Source organism: Hyla sarda, chromosome 4 (genome assembly GCF_029499605.1).
Source record: "Hyla sarda isolate aHylSar1 chromosome 4, aHylSar1.hap1, whole genome shotgun sequence".
In the NCBI taxonomy this organism is placed as follows: Eukaryota; Metazoa; Chordata; class Amphibia; order Anura; family Hylidae; genus Hyla; species Hyla sarda.
Window position 1 is genome coordinate 18799611 of NC_079192.1, and position 25372 is coordinate 18824982.

General features: G+C 43.9%; 1 protein-coding gene across 1 annotated transcript in view; it reads right to left on the reverse strand.

The window, feature by feature from the left end:
• LOC130367315 (extracellular calcium-sensing receptor-like) overlaps positions 1-16037 on the reverse strand; it is a 25215-nt gene extending 9178 nt beyond the window's left edge. Inside the window, exons 1-5 of the mRNA XM_056569722.1 lie at positions 16002-16037; positions 14994-15818; positions 9629-9856; positions 9109-9232; positions 7280-8173 (exon numbers count right to left, since the gene is read on the reverse strand). Coding sequence (XP_056425697.1) covers positions 7280-8173; positions 9109-9232; positions 9629-9856; positions 14994-15818; positions 16002-16037 — 2107 coding nt within the window. The remainder of the gene's footprint in view (positions 1-7279; positions 8174-9108; positions 9233-9628; positions 9857-14993; positions 15819-16001) is intronic.
• Positions 16038-25372: the final 9335 nt, after the last annotated feature.

Genomic DNA, 25372 nt, shown 5'->3' on the forward strand with positions numbered 1-25372 from the left:
GTACTCCAGAATCAAACTTAAGTTCCTTCAAGCAACTAACTACTACAGTATTCAAAGGGCTGAAAGATATCAGTCTGTGTGTTTTGCAACAGCTGGAGGCACCCTGGTTGGGGACCACTGCTTAAAAGGGGAACTCTGCTGGCAAGCTTTTTTTCTTTAAAGCAACTAACTACTACAGTATTCAAAGGACTGAAATATATCAGTCCGTGTGTTTTGCAACAGCTGGAGGCACCCTGGTTGGGGACCACTGCTTAAAAGGGGAGCTCCGCTGGCAAGCTTTTTTGCTTATTGTCACACCAGTGCAAATCACATTAGGTGTGACAGTTGTGCAAATTAAAAAAAAAAAAAACCTTTTTTGGCTGTCAATTCACGTCACAGTTGCCAGTTTTTTTGCTTGCAGGGCAAATTGTGTCACCCTAGTGCAAATCACATTTTGTTTGACACTTGTGCAAATTTAACCAAAAAAATTACAGGCAGAGGAAGGCCACCCTGCAGGGGCCGTCGTGGTGCTGTGATTCCCTTTGGCCCTAGAATGGAAAGTGTTCAAAGGCCACGTACCCTGAACCACCAAAGTTCTGAGGACTTAGTTGACTGGCTATCACAAGACACCCAGTCCTTCTCCTCCTCTAGCTTAGCTTCGGGCACCTCTCATGCTACCACTTGCCCGCCTGCCGCCACCACCAACACTAGCACCACAGCAGGTTTACTTGATCCGTCAGAGGAGTTATTTACACATCAGTTTGAAGACATGAGTGATGCGCAACCATTATTGCCAGAGGATGTAGATGACAGGGATATGTCTCAGTCAGGCAGCATTACACACATGGACGTACGGTGTGATGATGATGTTGTATCCGCTGCTGCTTCCTTTTTTGAGGTGTCAGATAGCGGTGAAGGTGTTGATGATGACGATGTGTCCGTGGATGCCACGTGGGTGCCCGCTAAAAGAGAAAAAGAGGGAGAAAGTTCAGATGGGGAGACAGAGAGGAGGAGACGAGTTGGAAGCAGGGGGAGGTCGTCGCAAGAAGCTAGTGGCACAGTCAGACAGCATGCATCGGCACCTGTGGTCAGCCAGACGGGACGCCAATCAACGCATGCTGTTGCCACCACCAGAATGCCGTCATAGCAGAGCTCAGCAGTGTGGCATTTTTTTTTGTGTCTGCCTCTGACAACAGCGAGGCCATTTGCAACCTGTGCCAGAAGAAACTGAGTCGTGGGAAGTCCAACACCCACCTAGGTACAACTGCTTTGCGAAGGCACATGATGTCACATCAAAAACACCTATGGGATCAACATGTCAGTACAAGCAGCACACAAAGTCAAAGCCGCCATCCTCCTCCTGGTCCAGCATCTTCAGCCAGGTCAACCACTGCTGCCCTCCTTGCCCCCTCTCAACCATCCGCCTCTCTGTCTCTCGCCTTAAGCAGTTCCTGCTCATCTGCCCACAGTCAGGTGTCTGTCAAGGAGATGCTTGAGCGCAAGAAGACAATGTCTCAATGTCACCCCCTAGCCCGGCGTCTGACAGCTGGCTTGTCGGAACTGCTAGCCCGCCAGCTTTTACCATACAAGCTGGTGGAGTCTGAGTCCTTTAAAAAAAATTGTAGCCATTGGGACACCGCAGTGGAAGGTACCCGGACGAAATTTTTTTGCACAAAAGGCAATCCCCAACTTTTACTCCATTGTGCAAAAGGAAATTATGGCATGTCTGGCACAAAGTGTAGGGGCAAGGGTCCATCTGACCACTGATACCTGGTCTGCAAAGCATGGTCAGGGCAGGTATATCACCTACACTGCGCATTGGGTAAACCTGGTGACGGCTGCCAAGCATGGAATGCGTGGCTCTGCAGAGGAGTTGGTGACACCGCCACGACTTGCAGGCAGGCCTGCTGCCACCTCCTCTACTCCTCCTACTCCATCTTCTTCCATAACATCCTCGGTCGAGTCCTCTTCCACTGCTGTGTCTTGCTCCACATCACGGGCACCCCCCCCCCAGCTCCCCAGGTGCTATTCCACATCCCGGATATGGCAGTGTCACGCCATCTTGGGGTTGAATTGCCTCAAAGCGGAGAGTCACACCGCACCAGCGCTCCTTTCGGCCCTGAACGCATAGTTTGACCAGTGGCTGACTCCGCACCAATTGGAGATTGGCAAGGTGGTTTGTGACAATGGAACAAATTTGTTGGCCACATTGAGGTAGGGCAAGTTGACACATGTGCCATGCCCTACATGGCCATGGCGCACTTGTCAGATATCCAGTGGCGAAACAACATGCCAGTGAGGCGCTTGATTTGCGACAGCCCAACACATTGGAATTCAACACTCCTAATGTTCGACCGCCTGCTCCAACAAGAAAAAGCCATCAACGAATAATTGTATGACCGGGGTGCTAGGACATCATCTGCGGAGCTGGGAATTTTTTTGCCACATTACTGGAGGCTCATGCGCAATGCCTGTTGACTCATGCGTCCTTTTGAGGAGGTGACAAACCTGGTCAGTCGCACCAAAGGCACCATCAGCGACATCATACCGTTTGTTTTCTTCCTGGAGCGTGCCCTGCGAAGAGTGCTGGATCAGGCAGTAGATGAGCGTGAAGAGGAAGAGTTGTGGTCACCATCACCACCAGAAACAGCCTTATCAGCATCGCTTGCTGGACCTGCGGCAACGCTGGAAGAGGATTGTGAGGAAGAGGAGTCAGAGGAGGAATGTGGCTTTGAAGAGGAGGAGGAAGACCAACCACAGCAGGCATCCCAGGGTGCTCCTTGTCACCTATCTGGTTCCCGTGGTGTTGTACGTGGCTGGGGGGAAGAAGATGATACCTTCCCTCACATCACTGAGGATAAGGAACGGGACATGAGTAGCTCGGCATCCGTCCTTGTGCAAATGGGGTCTTTCATGCTGTCGTGCCTGTTGAGGGACCCTAGTATAAAAAGGATGAAGGAGAACGACCTGTACTGGGTGTCCACGCTACTAGACCCCCGGTATAAACATAAAGTGCCTGACATGTTACTGCATTACAGCAAGGTGGAAAGGATTCAGCAGGTCCAAAATAAATTAAGAAGTATGCTGTACACAGCGTATAAGGGTCATGTCACAGCACAACGGGAATCTAACAGGGGAAGAGGTGAAAGTAATCCTCCTCCTCCTCCCACGAACACGCCGGCAAGGACAGGATGCTTTACAGACATGCTGTTGAGGGACGACATGCAGAGCTTTTTAAGTCCTATGCATCGCCACAGCCCTTTGGGGTCCACCATCAGAGAACGACTTGACCGACAGGTAGCAGACTACCTGGCCTTAACCGCAGATATCGACACTCTGAGGAGCGATGAATCCTTTGACTACTGGGTGTCCCGGCTTGACCTGTGGCCTGAGCTATCACAATTTGCGCTCAGACTTCTGGCCTGTCCCGCTTCAAGTGTCCTGTCAGAGAGGAACTTCAGTGCAGCAGGAGGTATTGTCACTGCATTGTGGTATTGAAGAGGAGTCGCCTTGGTCAACAAAGTCTGGATTACCTCACCTTTCTTAAGATGAATGAGGGATGGATCCCGAAGCGACTGACACTGGGCGATACATTTGACTGAACAAGGCCTGATCAGATGAGCTGCCTTGGCCTAAAAATGGTCCACACGCTGCTGTATTTGAACTCTGAATGTCGGATGACTTGTGTGACTAATCCACCACCAACTAGGGTTCAAGCCGCAATGTTTTAGGGCACTTTCTGCCTGGCGAAACAAACAGAAATTTTTCTGGCCGCTGCAACAGCAGCGGCTGCGACAATACCCAATTTTTCATCCATGTGTACATGCCTAATTTTTCTGGCCTCTGCTGCTGCACTTGTTATGGTGCTGCAATTTTTATGGCCGCTGCTACAGAAGCGGCTGCAACAATACCAAATTTTCCAGGCATGTGTATGTGCCTAATTTTTCTGGTACTCTCTTCTGACATCTTTGTCCATTTTCGCAACTGTGGATATTAGATGTATGCTAAGGGTAGCATGGTGGCTCAGAGGTTAGCACTTGCAGCGCTGGGGCCTTGTGTTCAAATCCCACTATGTGCTGCCTCAAGGGGGGCTATAACTATGTGCTGCCTAATATGGGGGAATCTTATGTACTGCCTAAAGGGGAGCTCTAACTATGTGCTGCCTAAAGGGGGGATCTAGCTATGTGCTGCCTAAAGGGGAGAATCTAACTATGTGATGCCTCAAGGGGGGCTCTAACTATGTGCTGCCTAATATGGGGGAATCTATGTGCTGCCTAAAGGGGGATTCTAACTATGTGATGCCTAAAGGGGGATCTAACTATGTGCTGCCTAAAGGGGAGAATCTAACTATGTGATGCCTAAAGGGGAGCTCTAACTACGTGCTGCCTAACATGGGGGAATCTATGTGCTGCCTAAAGGGGGAATCTAACTATGTGATGCCTAAAGGGGGGATCTAACTTTGTGATGCCTAAAGGGGGGAATCTAACTATGTGATGCCTAAAGGGGGGCTCTATGTGCTGCCTAAAGGGGGCTAAAGCACGTTATTCCAAACCATTTAGGAATAATAGGTGATTTATGCCCTTTATGGATTAAAACCAGACTCTGCATCAACTATGTAATTTTCCATGGGAGTTTTGCCATGGATCCCCCTCCGGCACGCCACAGTCCAGGTATTAGTCCCCTTGAAACAACTTTTAAATCACTATTGTGGCCAGAAAGAGTCCCTGTGGGTTTTAAAATTCGCCTGCCCATTGAAGTCAATGGCGGTTCGCCTGGTTCGCCGGTTCGCAAACTTTTGCGGACGTTCACGGTCCGCGAACTGAAAATTTTATGTTCGCGAAATCACTACTTATATATCTGTATTAATTCCTGCCCCCTGCAAGGGCCCTGCTGGGGTAGGTGATTATAACTGTATTTAATAAATGGTTTATGATCACACTGAATCTCCCACAATCTTTTTAATATCACATTTACATATATATATATAGAAACATTACATTTACACACACACACACATATACCCTTCTATACACACATTGAAATCCATATAGACATCATCACATATTTATATGGTCCATACATATTTATCCATATCACACAAACCCAATTCTAGTATTTAATACAATACATAAGCCCAGATTTGAGGAAACACATACACAGTATATACATTGTATATACAGAATTTTCATATATTTATCCAGGTTGTACAGGCTACACAACCTTCACGCTAGTACTCGTCTGGCAAATATCCCATATAATCAATGTCTTGGTTGTAGCTACCTACTCTTTTTAAATTATTATAGGGCAGCTCACTTGGCTTAACTTCTGTTATGTAACGGGTTTCACTAGGTGGGTGGCTCTTGAAAATGACCTATTAGCCCCCCATTCCCTGTCTTCTCTTATGTGGTCTGTTAAGCCGGTTTCTTCATATATTCCCTACTCAGCCACGATTTCTCTCTATTCTCTCCTCTGGCGCTCTGTCTGTTTCAAACTATCCTTACAATCTCCTGTGTTCCCTTTCATACCTCTTCTACGTAATCCTTTCTTTCCCCCTGGCCTTAGACAATCTGACTTTTCTTGGTGGATTTCCCAACATCTCTTTTTCCTTTTCTTCCATTTTCTTGTAGGGAAGAAATTGATATCTCGTTGTTTTCCTTACTAGATTTAACCCTCCCCCAGAGGAATCCTTTTGTTTAACTAGCGCTTTCCGAGGTGACACGTTGCCGTGGGGACGCGCCAGCTCCACCCCTCCTCTGACGCAATTCGCGTCACTGGGTAGGGGTGCCGGGGTGTTTCCACCATGCGCTGACATCTGCGACTCGCTCCTCCTCCCCTGTGATGCGCTGGAGGTGGGATGCTTCGAGTCGCCTGCCGGTGTTCTGTTCTTCCGCCTGCATTATATACCCCATTTGCGTTATTGATGTGAGGTCTGTTCTATTTAATGCAGTTTTGATATGTTTTCTCTTAGCATGGGATGGGGTCATAGGTCATAGATATATCTTATGGCGATGTAACATCCAGTCGCGGGTCACATGACCAACCTGAGGGAGGGGTTTATACATCATCTGGTCGCTTTCACATCCTACTATTGGTAGTTGGGACATATATATAGTAGGGGGTCTGCCGTGTTATGACCATGCCCCGGAAAAAGCCTTGGAGTGAAATGTTGGGTGGTGGAGGGTTGCTCATCTCTGCAGTCCACTTGGTGATTGTTTTCACTTTTGTAAATTTTTAGGTGTCTTCTTTCTTCCTCCTTGTTTGGTAGTATTATATGTTATTATCTACATTATGCACTTTGCATCCATTGCAGCTATTAGCCTGGTGACAGTGACAACCTTGGGGACTACAATGCACCTCTGATAGCGATTTACATTGTGGCCACACCCCATTGGTAGCCTCAATTTCAGTTCGGTTCTGTTACCAGCTGTACTCTTTATTTCTATATGTAATTTTTACATGCTTTTAAATGTATGTTTCCAGAGCATAATAAAGTTGTTGTTCTTAAACTTACCTGATCTATATGCCTTTCTTTGTTGTACATAATATATTGGACTTTTATAATCTCCATTGTCTGGGTTTGCACCCCGTTATGAAGTTGATAATTGGGTTTACCCAGCTGGTCTAAGTAGTGCATCTGCTAATTCGGAAGCACTGCCGGGCCTATTTTTCCAATAGTGGACCTAATACTTGCTCAATGGGGGCCTAATACTATACAGTGGCCCAAAGGGGGGCTAATATTATACAGTGGGCCCAAAAGGGGCCTAATACTATACAGTGGGCCCAAAGGGGCCTAATACTATACAAGGGCCAAAGCAGAAGGCCTAATTCTATATAGGGAACACAAAGGGACAAATCTATTATGTAGAGAGAACTAGTGGGCACTATTACTGTAGGCTGAGCAGGTCTATTTAAATCATATATGTTATAGAAGTTCATCTTTCGGTAATAGGATCTGCAGCCTTTCATAGAACTGTTCGCATGTTATTTCCCGGGCAGCTTTTTCTATCATATCATGTATTTTTCAGTAAGTGACTTCATCTGGGGGTTAAAAGTACTTTTATTTTTAGGTTAAACGATTTTACAACACATTTCATTTCTTGTTCTGGTCCCATCAATGGCAGCTCATGCATTCTCTTAGATAGAGCCATAATAATGAGTTCACCAAAGGCTCTATAATTGTTCATCCACTGATTCATTCTATCAAAAGCAAGAACATATTGACCTCTTTTTCTTAAGATGTCTTAGACAATGTACCAAGATCTACTGCGCAATTTAGAAGTCTAAGTCTTCTTGGTGGTACCCTTACCCAGTAGGTTCTGTCGGGTGTTCAGGTCCGGCCTTAATAATATAATATAGCATTTGGGCACAAATATACAACCTACAATCCCGGCACTGGATGCTAAAATGCCAAAAACTTCAACGGCCACCATAAACTTGCCTTGAGTGCTGAGATAGGCTGGGACAAAGGAGATCCAGACACTCAAGAAGATCAACATGGAGAACGTGATCCACTTGGCCTCATTAAAGCTGTCTGGTAACTTCCGGGCCAAAAATGCCATGAGAAAGCTGACGCATGCCAGAAACGCCATGTATCCCAGCATGCACCATAGAAGGGTATCTGAACATTCATTGCATTGGAAGATGATGACCCCAGTTTTGATCTTGATATTTCTTTCAGGGAATGAAGGGCATTGGAGCATCCAGTATACACAGATGGAAAGCTGGATGGAAGTGCAGAGAGAAATGGCTGAAGCTGGGACTTTAGGTCCCATCCATGTCCTCATGTTGCTTCCTGGTTTGGTAGCTCTAAAAGCAATGACCACCATGATAGTCTTGGCCATAACACATGAAACACTAAGAACAAAGATGACACCAAATGCTCCTTGGCGGAAGCGACAAGTGAGTTTTTGAGGTTCTCCTATAAAAAGTAGTGAGCACAAGAAGCTCGATGACAGACAAGTGAGGAGGAGATAGGTGAGGTCTCGATTGTTGGCTTTGACTATGGCCGTGTTTTTGTATTTGATGAACACGCACAATATGCTGACAGTGATGAATGAACACGTGACAACCGTTGTGGTCAAAGTAATTCCAAGTGGTTCCCAGTAGGACAAAAACTCAACAACTTTCGGAATACATAGAGTGTTATTTTCGTTTGGCCACAGTTCATCTCGACATGGAGAACAGTTGCTAGAATCTGGAAGTCAACAGATATGTGATAGAAAATATGAAAATATATGGTATATCCAACAGCCTGTATATTATGATGCTTAAAGGGGTACTCCACTGCCCCAGTGATTTGAACATTTTGTTCCGAACGCTTGGAGCAGGCGGCGGGGGTCGTGATGTCATGGCCACACCCATTGTGATGTCATGCCTCCTCAATGCAAGTCTATGGGAGGGAGCATGGCAGCCACCACGCCCCCTACCATAGACTTGCATTTAGGGGGCATGGTGTGACTTCACAAGGGGCATGGCCATGACATCACGACTCCTGCCACTCGCACCCAGCATATTAAACGAACGCGAGGTGCTGCAAAGAGATTGCGGGGGTCCCAGCTGTGGGATGCCAACAATCAGACATTTTGGATAGGGGATAACATGTCTAAAAGCGGAGTACCCCTTTAAAGACAACACTTTTAGACAGTGCCCCTCAAAAATAAGATGGCCAAAAAGTTGTACTGGTGCAGGGATCCCAAACAATCATTTGTAACCTATAGGAAAACTCAACAGAAAAAAATGCATTTGCAATTGTCATGGTCAAAAGCTTTATTTCTAAGTGATCCTTATAAAAATGGCTTTTTTCTGGTATATGTTTTTTAGCTGTATGTATAAAAAAAATGAGAATTTTTCCATAATGTTGTATCTGTATAAGATCAAGATTGGACAGGACCACCAGAGACATAAATAATAGTCTCAACCCTATTCAGAGTTGACTTTGGAGACAGACACTTGTCTCTAGAATGCATTTCTTATTAGATCTTATAGATGATATGTCACATATATGAAATTATAAAAAAAAGGAGGGTGGGGGGGTGACCCTTAGAACCATGTCGCCTGGGGGACCATAGAATTCTCAGTCTGAATATCTATATGACAAAGTCTTCTTTAATATTGTTGGGTGAAGCCTACCTATGTGATCAGATATTTCCCCTTCTGAACATGGAACGCAGTCAAAGCAGCACATTGGTTGTCCATTTTGAGTCGCCTTTCGAAATCCTGGAGCACAACTTTCAGAGCACGCACAGTAAGGGATCTAGAGGTAGGAAGGACATTTGTTACATGTAGGAGTACCTAAATGGGCACTGTCATAAAAAAAAAACTTGTATTGAGACACATCAAAAGTTTTGATTGGTCAGGGTTGGAGTGTTTAGGCCCTGACTGATCATCATAATTAGCTGGGAAAAGTGCGCACTCTCCAGGCTGTGTGGTGCAAAACCCAGAAGACTACATTATGTAATTTTATGGGGCTTGCATAGGGGTCTGACATAGAGCCGGTAGATGATCGTGTGGAAGAAAAACACTCATTCTCATTCTCGTCCTTGGGTGGGATCCGAACACTCAGGCCCGAACCAATAAAAACCTTTGACATGTGTTAAGGACATCATGCCATGTCCTATGTTTTCAGCTTACCATAGAATAGATACTGTACCTCTTGTTCTCCAGTGATCCACGTAATTCTAGTGGCATTGATGACCAGCTCATTCTCTTGAAATTCACGTAGATTGTAGCGCCCAACCTTCACAAACTCGATGGACCCATCTGGGTTCCTGTGCCAGTTTATCACGTCATAGACTGTTGGTGGGTTTCCAGTAGAATCGAAATATATTTCTTCTCCCATTGGATTCTTAAAATGCAGATTTTTTATGGAGTTGACAATCTACATTTTATAGGTAAAGAAAAAAGAAACAGTGACTAATAAAATAATTGTTCTAAACTCTGAACTTTATTTTTCTAGACAATAAATAGCAAAAAAATGGGTCTCACTTGGCTTCAACTCCATCAATGTATTAAAAAGTCAATAACAGCCCCTTACTCCTTCTTAAAATACCCCAAATAAATCTGGTTCCCAAAATATCATGTCCATCAACAGTATATAAACCCCAGGAGTGAATCATTTGGGGTCGAGTATTCTGGATTTTTACCGCTCAACCAGTTTGTTTTGGGGAAAAAAAAAACGACACCAGAGCTGTCTGGCTTCGGCTTACCCCCATAAGGAACATATGAAGGTTGAGTCGTGCCGAACATTCATATGTACTGGGAGGTCAGGAGAGACAACAAACGTTCGGCCTACAGTTATTGAAGATGTACTGTATGTAGCCTGAAAGTACTGTATGGCAGCCTTAACAGGGCTGGTGCAAGGATTTTTGCCACCCTAGGTAAAGTTAATTTTGCCTCCCCTTGACTCTGCCCATTGGCTCCACCTTCAGGCACGCCCTACCTTACTACCGGGGGTGACACATTGTAACAAACCCCCCACATGTAATCTCCTTGGTGGGCACACTCTGTCACAGACCTAAGATAGGGGCGCTGCATGCATATAGTACTGGGCGGGGGCAGGGGGTTTGTTGGAGGGAGGGTTAGTGTTTAGCGGGTGGGTGCGCTGTTAGGATGCATATCTTGAGCTATGATAGGCTTAACCCCTTCCCGCAGAATGTCATATATAAACGCCGGGTTGTGCAGTGCGTTCGCGCATCCCGGCGTTTATAAATGACATTCAGTTAACCCGGTGATGCGCAGCATCGCACGGGTTAACTGGCAGAAGTCCAGCTGTTTCCAGCAGGGGACAACTTCTGCTTCACCCCCAGGACCATCCATTGATGGTCCTGGTCAGCGATCACTGTGATTGGTCCCTGTGGACCAATCACAGTGATCTGGGGTGAAAGTTCAGATCCCCCGCACTGCCCGCCCCTGGAAGTTGGGCAGAACGGGGGACGATGGCTGCGGGGGCTCGCGGGGACCTGCGGCATAGGGGGGGAACACGAGGGGACCGGCGGCCTTACCTGGCGGGACCGAGGAGCAGCGGCAGGACCGGCCACGTGGAGGAGCAGCGACGGGACCGGCAGGTGAGTGTATGGTCCTCAGAAGCAGCAGTGAAGATCTTCACTGCTGCTTCTAGGAGTCTGAAAACTACAACTCCCAGCATGCCTAGACAGCCTTTGGCTGTCTGGGCATGCTGGGAGTTGTAGTTTTGCAACATCTGGAGGGCCCCAGTTTGGAGACCATTGTATAATGGTCTCCAATCTGTGCTCTTCCAGCTGTTGCAAAACTACAACTCCCAGCATGCACTGACTGTCCAGGCATGCTGGGAGTTTTAGTTCAGCAACATCTGGCTCTTCAGATGTTGCCGAACTACAACTCCCAGCATGTCCTTCAGCTGTCTGGGCATGCTGGGAGTTGTAGTTTTGCAACAACTGGAGACACACTGGTTGGGAAACATTGTTTCTAACTCAGTGTTTCCTAACCTGTGTGCCTCCAGCTGTTGCAAAACTATAACTCCCAGCATGCACTAACAGACCATGCATGCTGGGAGTTGTAGTTTTGCAACATCTTGAGGGCCCCAGTTTGGAGACCATTGTATAATGGTCTCCAATCTGTGCTCTTCCAGCTGTTGCAAAACTACAACTCCCAGTATGCACTGACTGTCCAGGCATGCTGGGAGTTTTAGTTCAGCAACATCTGGCCCTTCAGATGTTGCCGAACTACAACTCCCAGCATGCCCTTCAGCTGCCTGGGCATGCTGGGAGTTGTAGTTTTGCAACAACTGGAGACACACTGGTTGGGAAACATTGTCTGTTTCTAACTCAGTGTTTCCTAACCTGTGTGCCTCCAGCTGTTGCAAAACTATAACTCCCAGCATGCACTAACAGACCATGCATGCTGGGAGTTGTGGTTTTGCAACAGCTGGTGCACCCCCCCCGTGAATGTACAGGGTACATTCACATGGGCGAGGCTTTTACAGTGGGTTTCTCGCATCTTGAGATGCAGCAAATTTTGCGCCGGGAAACTCGCTGTAATCCCCCGCCCATGTGACTGTACCCTAAAAACACTACACTACACTAACACAAAATAAAATAAAAAGTTAAAAACACTACATATACACATACCCCTACACAGCCCCCCTCCCCCAATAAGAACGTCCGGTACACCACTGTTTCCAAAGCAGAGCCTCCAGCTGTTGAAAAACAACAACTCCCAGTATTGCCGGACAGCCGTTGACTGTCCACGCATGCTGGGAGTTTTGCAACAGCTGGAGGCACCCTGTTTGGGAATCACTGGCGTAGAATACCCCTATGTCCACCCCTATGCAAATCCCTAATTTAGGCCTCAAATGCACAGGGTGCTCTCACTTTGGAGCCCTGTCGTATTTCAAGGCAACAGTTTAGGGCGACATATGGGGTATCGCCGTACTCGGGAGAAATTGCGTTACAAGGTTTGGGGGGCTTTTTCTTCTTTAACCCTTCATGAAAAGGAAATGTTGGGGTCTACACCAGAATGTTAGTGTAAAAAAATTACATTTTTTACACTAACATGCTGATGTTGCCCTATACTTTACATTTTCACAAGAGGTAAAAGGGAAAAAAGCCCCCCAAAATTTGTAACACAATTTCTCCCGACTACAGAGATACCCCATATGTGAGCGCAAAGTGCTCTGGGGCGCACAACAAGGCCCAGAAGGGAGAGCGCACCATGTACATTTGAGGTGATTTGCACAGGGGTGGCTGATTGTTACAGCGGTTTTGACAAACGCAAAAAAAACAAAACCCCACATGTGACCCCATTTCGGAAACTACACCCCTCACGGAATGTAATGAGGGGTGCAGTGAGAATTTATCCCCCACAGGTGTCTGACGGATCTTTGGAACAGTGGTCCGTGAAAATGAAAACTTGTACAGCCCACTGTTCCAAAGATCTGTCAGACAACAGTGGGGGGCAAATGCTCACTGTACCCCTTGTTACGTTCCTCAAGGGGTCTCGTTTCCAAAATGGTATGCCATGTGGTTTTTTTTTTTGCTGTTCTGGCACCAGAGGGGCTTCCTTAATGCGATATGACTCCTTCTCTTCTGAGCATTGTAGTTCGCCCATAGTGCACTTCAGGTCAACTTATGGGGTACCTCCATACTCAGAAGAGAAGGGGTTACAAATATTGGGGGGTATTTCCTGCTATTAACCCTTGCAAAAATGTGAAATTTGGGGGGAAACACACATTTTAGTGGAATTTTTTTTTTTTTTTTTACATATGCAAAAGTCGTGAAACACCTGTGGGGTAATAAGGCTCACTTTATTCCTTATTACATTCCTCAAGGCGTCTACTTTCCAAAATGGTATGCCATGTGTTTTTTTTTTGCTGTTCTGGCACCATAGGGGCTTCCTAAATGCGACATGCCCCCCGAGCAAAATTTGCTCTCAAAAAGCCAAATATGACTCCTTCTCTTCTGAGCATTGTAGTTCGCCCATAGTGCACTTCAGGTCAACTTATGGGATACCTCCATACTCAGAAGAGAAGGGGTTACAAATATTGGGGGGTATTTCCTGCTATTAACCCTTGGAAATATGTGAAATTTGGGGGGAAACACACATTTTAGTGAAAAAAAAATTTTTTTTTTTTACATATGCAAAAGTCGTGAAACACCTGTGGGGTATTAAGGCTCACTTTATTCCTTGTTATGTTCCTCAAGGGGTCTAGTTTCCAAAATGGTATGCCATGTGAGGGTTTTTTGCTGTTCTGGCACCATAGGGGCTTCCTAAATGCAACATGCCCCCCAAAAACCATTTCAGAAAAACATACTCTCCAAAATTCCCTTATCGCTCTTTCCCTTCTGAGCCCTCTACTGCGCCCGCCGAACAATTTACATAGACATATGAGGTATGTGCTTACTCAAGAGAAATTGGGCTACAAATATAAGTATACATTTTCTCCTTTTACCCCTTGTAAAAATTCAAAAATTGGGTCTACAAGAACATGCGAGTGTAAAAAATGAAGATTGTGAATTTTCTCCTTCACTTTGCTGCTATTCCTGTGAAACACCTAAGGGGTTAAAATGATGACTGAATGTCATTTTGAATACTTTGGGGGGTGCAGTTTTTATAATGGGGTCTTTTGTGGGGTATTTCTAATATGAAGACCTTTCAAATCCACTTCAAACCTGAACTGGTCCCTGAAAAATAGTGAGTTTGAAAATTTTGTGAAAAATTTGAAAATTGCTGCTGAACTTTGAAGCCCTCTGGTGTCTTCCAAAAGTACTCGTCACTTTTATGATGCAGACATAAAGTAGACATATTGTATATGTGAATAAAAATTTTTTTTATTTGTAATATACATTTTCCTTACAAGCAGAGAGCTTCAAAGTTAGAAAAATGCAACATTTTCAAATTTGTCATCAAATTTTAGGATTTTTCACAAGGAAAGGATGCAAGTTACCACAAAAATTTACCACCATGTTAAAGTAGAATATGTCACGAAAAAACAATCTCGGAATCAGAATGATAACTAAAAGCATTCCAGAGTTATTAATGTTTAAAGTGACAGTGGTCAGATGTGCAAAAAACGCTCTGGTCCTTAAGGCCAAAATGGGCTTGGTCCTGAAGGGGTTAAGAATGCACATTACAGTGTTACCGTATGGGGGTGGGGTTGCTGCTGGCTGACCTGACTGTGAGCTAGTGGTTGTGACTTCAGATGTTGGCTAAGTTTATTGCAGTGGGCAGAGCAGCTACCCCCTCAAGGGGGTGCTCTAGGCGGCTGCCTATTTTGCCTTAGGCAAAGTCGGCCCTGAGCCTTAACTTACTATAAGAATTTATTTATTATGGTTTTATCACAATTAACCTATTATATTTTTATTATTAATGATCCTGTATGCCATATGTTTGCAATGATAACAGAAAAATACATCGACATGATCTTTAGAGATGCAAAGTGGGCCTCCTCTGGGGCATCTAAGGAACTGAAGTGTAAGACTGTTTCTAACCTCAGATTTTATGATTTAAAATTTATGTTATAGAGTAAAAAGTAACCAAACCTGCCAAGGGGCTATGTCTTTTAGATGTTCACATGTTCCGTGTTGATCTTGATTGGATGAACAGAAAATGAGTTCATGTAGGGCATTAGCCAGAGCATACACTGCATTATACACCAGATAGTGGGTACTAAAGTCAAATTCATTGAACTCATATTCCCTGCCCCTAAATCTGGTCAGCTTCTCTTCCCCTGTGCACCACAATGTGCCGTTTTCTTCAGCATTGCTTTTGTTTGACCACCGACACCCATGGACCCCTTCCCAGAATTCTTCAATGAAGATGTCCTTAGGAAGTGAGGTTGAAGGTCGGAGAGCAAGTTGATATTCCTTTAACCCTGGAATACCCATCTCGTGCAAACACAGTGCAAGAGTCCCCAGCATCATTTTACTAAACCTCTTGGAGGCAACCAAGGGTGAACGAGACCATCCTTCGGTACCAAGCCATATGCGTTTCGTGTGGTCTCTCTCTAATAGATGGTCCATTAAAGGATGGACAAAAGGATCCCTGGAAATTATTATAACAACCTTAACTGATGACTGAATGACCAAATCCGCAATGTAATTCAATTTCCAAATGGAGGTGGTTGGTCCAAATGTTTCATGATATGCAATGCACACTCTCAGTTTTTGTAGTTCATCTTTGAGAACTTGAGAACATACGATTCCATAGTCATCATTCAGAGACAGTAGGCCAACCCAGTTCCACCCCATATAGGCAACCAGTGCAGCTAGGGTCTTAGCCTGTCTGTTGTCACTAGGAATGGTGCGGAAGAATGATGGATACAGAAGACGGTTATTCAGAGAGGCTATAGTTGCTGTATAGCTGATCTGTAGGATTGAAGCAAAAAGAATACAAAAACTAAGGATTGTCGATAGAAAGAAAAAAACAGAACATACGACACAGCACACTGCATATGTCTTCTATAAGGAAAGATGTAGTTGAAACAATTGAGGAACATTTGGATAAATTTGATATAAAAATTTTAAATCACAAATAAGGACCATATTTACCTGAGGATACATGTATGTTCCCAACACAGTAGCCATTGCTAAAGTAGTTGATGAGATGGCATCCCCAATGATAGCAATAGGAACCTTATGTCTACACTGGTAATTTAGAATTGGATGGTCCTCTCCAGACAGAGTCCAAAAAGTTCCCCAAAGAGCTTCCGAAAAGTGTGTACATGTGTCAAAAATATGAAAGCCCAGAGATATATTCGGAAGTAAAGAGTCAACGGCATTTATCTCATTCATGGCATATATCATGGTGTGCATCCAGCTGTAAGAAACTGTACTGTACCTGAGGAAGGAAAAAATCAGATTGTAAAAAATAAGGAGAAAGTCTAATGGTATTTAGTCAAAATAATCATGAATAACGTGATGGTCTTTCATTTCTGGCTTTCAAGACTAAAAAAAAAAAAAAAAAAAAGGCTGTATACAAGGATCAAACCTCTTGAAATCCAACATGTCAAAAGTTTTGATCGGTGGAGGTCTGAGTGTTCGGATCTCCTCCGATCAGAGAACGAGTCGGGAGAAGTCTCCGCTCAGCGCGTTCTCTCCCCGCTTTTTGTCACGTAATGGGGAACTCGTACCGTAACTCTATGGAACGTGTCTCAATCATGTGACATAGAACAGAAGAGCACAACCAGCAGACAACACACCAGGGAAAAAATGTACTCTAGTAATATACTTTAGTGTTAAACGGGTATATCTCCTGTTGTATGTATGGGCATTAGTGATTAGCGGCATATAACATACCGTATTTTTCGCCCTATAGGACGCACCGGCGTATAAGACGCACCCAATTTATAGGTGCAAAATCTAAAAAAGTAAAGATTTTGAACCCAATAGTGGTCTTCAACCTGCGAACCTCCAGATGTTGCAAAACTACAACTCCCAGCATGCCCGGACAGCCGTTGGCATCTGGAGGTCCGCAGATTGAAGACCACTGCATAGGAGGTAATACTCACGTGTCCCCGCCGCTCCGGACCCGTCACCGCTGCCCTGGATGTCGCTCCATCACTGTCGCCGCGTCCCCGTCGCTCCAGAACGTCTCTGCTGCCGGCCGGGTATCCTCGCTCTCCGTCGCCGCCATCACGTCGTTACGCACGCCGACGCACGTACGCAACGACGTGATGACGAGGAAGGAGAGCTCCGGCCATACAGGGGATCCCTGAACGGAGAAGACATCGAGGAGGCAGGTAAGGTCCCTCCCGGTGTCCTGTAAGCACTAACCCGGCTATTCAGTCGGGCTGTTCGGGACCGCCGCGGTGAAATCGCGGCGGTCCCGAACAGCCCGACTGAACAGCCGGGTTAATGTCACTTTCTCTTCAGACGCGGCGGTCAGCTTTGATCGCCGCGTCTGAAGGGTTAATACAGGGCATCACCGCGATCGATGATGTCCTGTATTAGTGGCGGGTCCGGGCCGTTGATGGCCGCAGGGACCGCTGCGATAGGGGTGTATTCGCCGTATAAGACGCACCGACTTTTTCCTCCCAGTTTTGGGGAAGAAAAAGTGCGTCTTACACGGCGAAAAATACGGTATTCAAATTCACAATATTTTGCGAATATAAGGACAAATTATATAACCCTCCTACCCACGATACTCCTCCATTGGTCCCTAATACTATGACCGTGTTACAATTGTTCAGGTATTATGGCCCTTGACACATTTGTATATTATTATATAGTCCTCAATATTGTCTTTTTAATCTCCATATTACCTTTTTGGGCTGTGCTCCTCAATACAATAATCAAGCACCCATGTCTGGACTAACCACCCACCCCCTCTCAAGAGTTATGGTATTTTGCAGCGCTGGAGACACATAAGTGGGATAATTACATCAGCACAGTCCTGCTCCCTGCGCGCGCGGCAATGCCGAGCACTGCTGACATCTGAGTCTCTCAGCATTATGTTCTGTGCGGCGCTGTCAACGAGTGTGCTGATCTCTACAGTGCTTCCCCGTTCTCAGCGCCTCAAAGTTCGGCACCCCTCCCCCTTCTGTAATCAGTTCTGTGCGCTGCTGATCTACGGGTGTGCTGGCTGATGTTTACTGATTATGCCGTGACGGCTACTCGCCAGCCTTGTTCCGGTATTCATTCATAAATAGTGTTGAGCAGCATAGGCCATATTCAAATTCGCGATATTTTGCGAATATATGGACGAATATTCGTCAAATATTCCCTAAATTCGCATATTCGTAATATTCGCGTTATATTTTCGCATATACGAAAATTTGCGAATGCGAAAATTTGCATATGCTACAATTAGCATAAACGAAAATTCACATGTGCGAAAATTTGCATATGCGGAAATTTACATAAGCGAAAATTCGTACGCCAGTCTCACACAGTAGTATTAGAGCCTTCTTTAGACCACACAAGCTGGAAGCAGAGAGGGATGATCACTGTGATGTGTACTGTGAAAAAAAAATAAAAAAATATTCGTCATTACGAATATATAGTGCTATATTCGCGAATATGCGATATTCGCGAATAAAATTTGCATTGCGAATATTCGCGAGCAACACTATTCATAAACTGACCGCAATGTTTTCATTCCAGTGTAACACACATATCGTTACAGTGTTGCAATATATGTTACTGGTCACACATGTGTTTCATTATGAAATATGATAACAGTTTTTACTGGATTAGTCTGATTTCTTTTATCCTTTTATACTTTTCTTTTAACTATTATGTAATGTCATGACCTATTGACCTGCTAATGATTGCCTCGAGTCTTACAGTATGTATACACTGTCCTATGCCTTAATCTACTGTGCCTGACGAAGAGTCCTGCTCGGACTCGAAACTTGTTGTTGCACCTAATAAAATTGACTGTTCATGAATCCATCAAGCGTGGTCTGGACTGTCATTTGCTCGAGGAGAAGTGCCTGGAAAAGTGCTGTTTTTCTGGATTATATCTACCTTATGTTTAACCCCTTTAAGTTAACTTTTATGGACTCTTCGTAGATTCAAAGCAGCAAAGCAGACATCATAGACTTCACTTATGTAAACCAGCATCGATAACATAGCTGAATTTATTTTATTTTTTTCTTACTTTGGGTTTTCCCTTGACATAAACCACTGCTATATGTTCATAGGAAAAAAAAATTCTTCCTCCCATTCCTGATATTTGATAAAAATCAGTTAAAAGTTACAGTATATACAGCTAGACCAAAATGTTGTTAAAGTTATAAAAAATAAATAAAATATTTTTTTCTGTAATTATTAGTCATAAAAATATGTACAACTTAATGAAAAATGTACTTTCCCAGAAAAGCCTGTAAAATCCAAACCCCAAAAATTAAGTAGATATCAAATAATAAATCAATAAAGAGAGAAAGAAATCAATAAATATATACAAACAAAAAATTTAAAATATTTAAATATTACAAGGTCGCAGGAAAGCATGTTGGTTTACGAATGACAATAGAAATAACAGGATAACAGTAACATAGATAGACACTCACGAGTTGCAGCGGATCGGCTGGACTTTTTCGGTAAATGAATATTTTTGCTCTTCCCATGATGTGTGCATAGGGAAAAATCCTGCTATGATAATGTCCCCATCTTGGAAAAAGCCTTTCTTGGGAGGACTGTAGAGACTACAAGGGGGAGACTGACCAGAGCCGACATGTAAGTGTGTTATAAAGATGTAGATTACGATGGCCAGGAACATGCTGGAGAAGACATAAGAAAAAGGTTGGTCGGTGACGTTGATATAAGGTAAATATAAATATAAAATTAGGCCCCGTTCACATTACACAAAGCCATAATACTCTGGTAATATTACCTTGTAGAGGTTTCCCTATATATGTGGATTTTGGTATGTACTGTGGGTTTGTAAGATCTCTGTGTGCTGTCATATAGAAAGTTATTGCTGTATGCTGTATCTGATGTCAATTTCCGAACAAAAAGCATAAAAGCATTGCCCCTAAAGTAGTATAAAAACCTCTGTATAGGTGAGGTATAGGCACAAGTTATCTCCTTGAAGGTTATGACTGGTTTTAAAGCATGAAATGAGTTGAAAACCATATGGTACCCATACAAAACCCATATAGAACTCATATGAAAGTAAACAGAATCCATACAGTACAATAAGGGCGTGAAACGTGTTGTCTGTTCACTGTACCATGCTAGATCACCTATAAAGTCCATTCGATTTTTCTTGAATTTCCTATTTGTTGTGAGCTATTCTGTGTCGTTCCAAGCACTATTTGTGCACTTTTATGGTGTTGTTTTGGTAATACTGAAGGAAATTGTAACGTGTAATACATGAAAGGTGAAAGGTCAACCACAGTAATAGAAACTCTTGCATTCAGGGAAAGCAAGTGCGGGAACCTGCCCTATTAGATGCATATTTCCTAACAGATCATATGGATTGAGATTGGTCTTCATGAGACAATCCCTTTAAGGCTAATTTACACAGTGGAATTTTTAAAAACACTAATAAACAATTAGTGATATGAAAAATAATACTTTTGGTTATCACAATCATGGACATAGATGTTAATGCTTTTTGGTTGGTCTTTAGATTTTTGTTGATCCCACCTGTTAAAAAATCTTTGGACTTCAATTGTCTAGACCCCAAAATAAATCCAAACCTCAGAGTGCCCTTCCAAAAACAAGGCCACTCTTGTCCTTCATTTGTATATGGTATTGTTGCTAAGTTCCATTAAACACTTTCCCACTCCAGGACGTATGGGTACGTCCTTGCAGTATGATTCCATATTTCCTGTCTATTCCCAGCTCTACTGGAAGCACCAAAGCTGCCAAGACAAAGATTGTGCCATTCACAATAGTGTTAACCCCATAGATGGCATGGTCAGTACCCCCATCGGCAACCCTGTAGAACGATCGTGAAGTCCCGATGATTACCATGGCAGCCAGAGGCCAGATGATGGCTTTGTGTCTGCCAAGTATGGAAGCCTGTGAGGTCCAGCCACTAATATAAAGATTTTCCACTAAAATAAAGTACAATATGTTGCGAAAACTTTCAGGATCGCTTTGCTCAGTAAAAGCATTCCACAGTTATTACCTCTTAATGAGACACCGAACCCAGTCCCCAAACAACCACATGTCATTAAAGTGAATGGAGCAAGTTTTAATACCTCACATAATCTGAGGACAGGTGTGGTGCTGTTTTTAAGAAAAAGCAACTCAATTCCATTTTTCTAATCTTAGATAAAATCCTTAAATTCCGACCCTGCTTCAAAAATAATTCCTACCCCAGGCCGGACTCCTAAATTATTGGCCCGTTAATTCATCAGACCTCCAGACCAGACCCTTAAATAATTTCAGTCCCCAGATTAGGCCCAAAAAAAGAGTTAAAGATAAAAGAGGAAGACACATAAAGAAAATAAAATGTTAAAAGGTTTATCCCAAGATGAAAATATATCCACCTACCCTCAAGAAAATACATAACCAGCTAATTTAGGGGGTCCAACCACTAGGACCCCACCAATCACGAGAAAAGGGGACAAATGTCTCCTACCACTTCATTTGCTCGGGGAACACAAACGTTTTCCCAGCAGTTAGACCAATACCAATCACCTAGGTATCCTCTTTTTTGTAGTTCTGGGATTACTTTACATCTTTGGATAGCGCATTAAAAGATATTAAGATGCAATGAAAGAAAGCTTGGAAGAAATTTTTAAGTCAAGAAGAAGGAGGTATATAAGGAATAGTTGATCAGGAATGCATGGAGATACACAAATATAAAACAGCTAGACATGAAGATTAATTCTCCTGATGTATGCTGGCTACTTTGAGTCTGCCACCTCCTGATGTACGCTGGGTACTAAAGGTTCACCACCCCCTGATGTACGCTGGTTACTACCTATTCTCCAACAAGAATACATTGAGACACTTGGAGAGAAGCCAATCAGACAGGCTTGGGGAAATAAGAAGATATTTTACTGTATGAAATACCAAAATAAATTATTGAAAAGACTTGGAGTCATAAAAATGAGATATCGATAAAACCTTTTAAAACACATCAAAAAGATGCAAAACACCAAGAAGATGTGGTGATACTTCAGAAGAAGACATTTATATTCACCTCCCAGTCACATCAGTGTTCTGTTGCACAGAGAGAGGGACAGAGAGCGCTGTGTTTTGCACAGAAAAGTATTTTACAGCAGCGATTCCCCTCCCAGACACTACAGCGTTCTATTACAGAGAGAGACAGAGAGCAGTGTGCTGCACAGAACAGCAGCGATTCACCTCAAGCCCAAATCTTGCCTAGCAGCACTGATAGGGAAGGGAGTGAGATTGAGAGAGAAAGTGCAATTTTGAGTGTAGTACACAGCTACTGTGTGCTGCAGCACTGGTGTGTACTGCTGGTGTTGTACACAAATACTTAAGTATTTTAAGTGTACTGGAGCACATTGTCCTCCCCTCATAAGTGCATACCTCATATGTACATTTAAGTGGTGTACTATTTTATTCCTATTAAACTCTTAAGGGCCTAGATACTCATCGCCTCAGGTGCGTTGTTGCAAGAGGGCGAAAGGGGGGCCCAGCACACATTACACTGAGTCATTGATTCCCAACCAGGGTGCCAGGACACTCTGGTGGGAAATATGACGCTAACATTATTTGATTTTTCTGCCCAGGCCTGTGCACCTGTGAGTCACAGGCGTGCAGGCCAGGCGAGAGGGAAGTCTGTGTGCAGTGCTGGGACGGGTGATGCTGCTGCTCCAATCCTAGTGTATCCTCCCTCTCTCCTGTGGAGCAGCTCTGGACTCTGGATTCTCCCTGGTCCCTCAACAGAATGATGTGGATTGAGGGAAGGAGTATGGGTAGCGCTGATAGAGGCCTACTCAGCTTCAGGTAGTGCACCCCCACCCTTCTTTCACTCCTCTACACCTCTCTGTCACCTTCATAATCTCTCTGTTATCCCGTGCACCCCTCTGTCACCCTTGTATACCCCTCTGTCACCCATGTACACCCCTCTACTCCCCTGTCTCCCATGTACACCCCTCTTTCACTGTGTGGGGTAATGCAGGAGGCATTGTGTGTGCTTGTGGGGGGATCATTGGGGAGATTTATCAAAACCTGTGCAAAGGAAAAGTTGCCCATAGCAACCAATCAGATTTTTTCTTTCATTTTGCAAAGGCCTTGTTAAAAATTAAAGAAGCAAGCTAATTGGTTACTATGGGCAACTGGACAACTTTCTGTCTGCACAGGTTTTGATAAATCTCCCCCCTTGTGCGTTGTGGGAAGGCTGGAGTCCTTTGTAGGGAAAAGGGGAGGATAATGCTGGAAAAGTGCAGAGCCTAATACTAATATGTTTGTGTTGCAGGTTCTATGATGTCCTGTGCCAGATGGGGAAGAAAGAAAAAAAAAGAGAATGACTGATTATTCGGTAAGGGTGTCCCGCTAATTTTATTTTTTTCCAAGGGGTCACAATTTTCTGTTCTCACCTCAGGAAGTAAAATAGCTAGCTACAGCTCTGTCTGTAATGCACATCAAGTAACAATGTTTTGCACTTATAAGATCGCTGTTATTTTCTGTTCTCACCTCAGGAGCAAAAAGAGCTAGCTACAGCTCTGTCTGTATTGCACATCATGTAACAATGTTTAGCACTTAGCTGATCGCTAGACATTTTTAATATTTCATATAATTTAAATAAATAATTGCTATACATAAAAGCCAGGTAAGAAGTCCAGAATGGAAGGTAACACTTTTCACTACATTCTCATGGCATGAAGGACATTTCCAAAAGAATCTGCATGTCATACTGAATAACAGTATTACTTCACTAACCCAGCACACTCCCTATGCGTGTTACAGCAAGGCAAAGTGTTCTACACCCTATTGAGGCCGAATCACATTTTTCAAAAAATTTGCTCTTCTCTAGTCATCATAGAGACGTAACCATGAAGATGTTGAGATTCATGGCGAGAAGGTTATGAAAATATGGAGATATGTATCAGAGTATATGTAGATGTGTGTAGAGGAAGGTAAATCCATACATAGAGGTAGGATCTACTTACCTTTTCTTGCTGGATTAAATATGTTGGAGTGACAGTAGGTGCCTGGCTGACTGTCACTCTCATCTCTCCAGCTTGTTTACGTGGTATTATATATATATGATATTTTTTCCCCACCGATTGAATGTTGTCACCTCTGAGACGATCTCCATTGCTGAGTTGTGTTTATCAATCATAATTATACTTCTCAAAGGAAAATCCAAGCAATTATAAGGAAATAATAATTGTCCCCTTCTGTGCCTCATAATTCATTGTCCCATGATGTGCATACTATGCATTTAGAAAGTTTTCAGACCCTTTCCCTGTATTCACGTTTTGTTATGTTGAGGCCTTGTGCTAAAATTTTAATAAAATGTTTTTTTCCTTATTCTGCAATCCATGATGAGAATATGAAAATAGAAGAGTAGAAATGTTTGCTCGTTTATTATAAAAAGGGAAAACTAAAAATTATCTAAACGTTTTCAGACCCTTTGCTATGAAACATGATATTTAACTCTTTGATGTTTCACCATATTGATTGGAGTCACCTGTGGTAAATTCAGCTGATTGGACAGGATTTTCCTGTCTGTATATAAGGTCTCAGAGCTGACAATGCATAAAAGAGCAAAAACTAAGCCATGAGGGGTAAAGGACTGCTTGTAGAGCTCAGACATTTCTGCTGCAATGAAAGTTCCCCAGAGCACAGTGGCCTCCATAACTCTTACATGGAAGAAAAAGGAACAACCAGAACTCTTCGTAGAGCTGCTGACCCACCAAACTAAGTAATTGGGGGAGAAGAGCCTAGGTAAGAGAGGTGACCAAGAAGCCAATGGTCACTTTGGCTGAGCTCCAAAGATCCTGTGTGCAGATAGGGGAAACCTCCAGAAAGTCAACCATCACTAAAGCAGGACTTAAGAGTCTGGGGAGCAGAGGAGTCTGGGGCAGAGGAGGAAGAAGACAGAGGGTCTGGGGGAAGACTAGGGGGTAGGACTGCATTGTCGTATGCTGTCTCATAGACGGTATTGCAGTCCAGTGGAATTCGCCCAAAGAATAAACATATTCTATGGAACAGCAGGTGTTTGTGCAGTCGTACCTTTGCAGTATTGACTTTGGCGGCACCTGCTTAAAGGCAAGATTCAGCTGGCCGACTGTGGCAGTGTGGACAAGCCCTAAGGTGTCCAAAGGAAAAGAGGAATGATGGGTCTAGCCACACTTAGGGGTCAGGGGAGGACAGTACAAGGGTGGGATTCTGCCAAACAGACATATTAGTGTGTGTGGCAGTATTATTTTTAGAATGCATAATGTCTGACAGGGTTATATTGAGGTGGCACAGTGTGTGGCAGGGTTACATTTCAAGGGCAGGTTTATAATGATTATTGTGTTCATGCATAGGATGAAGAT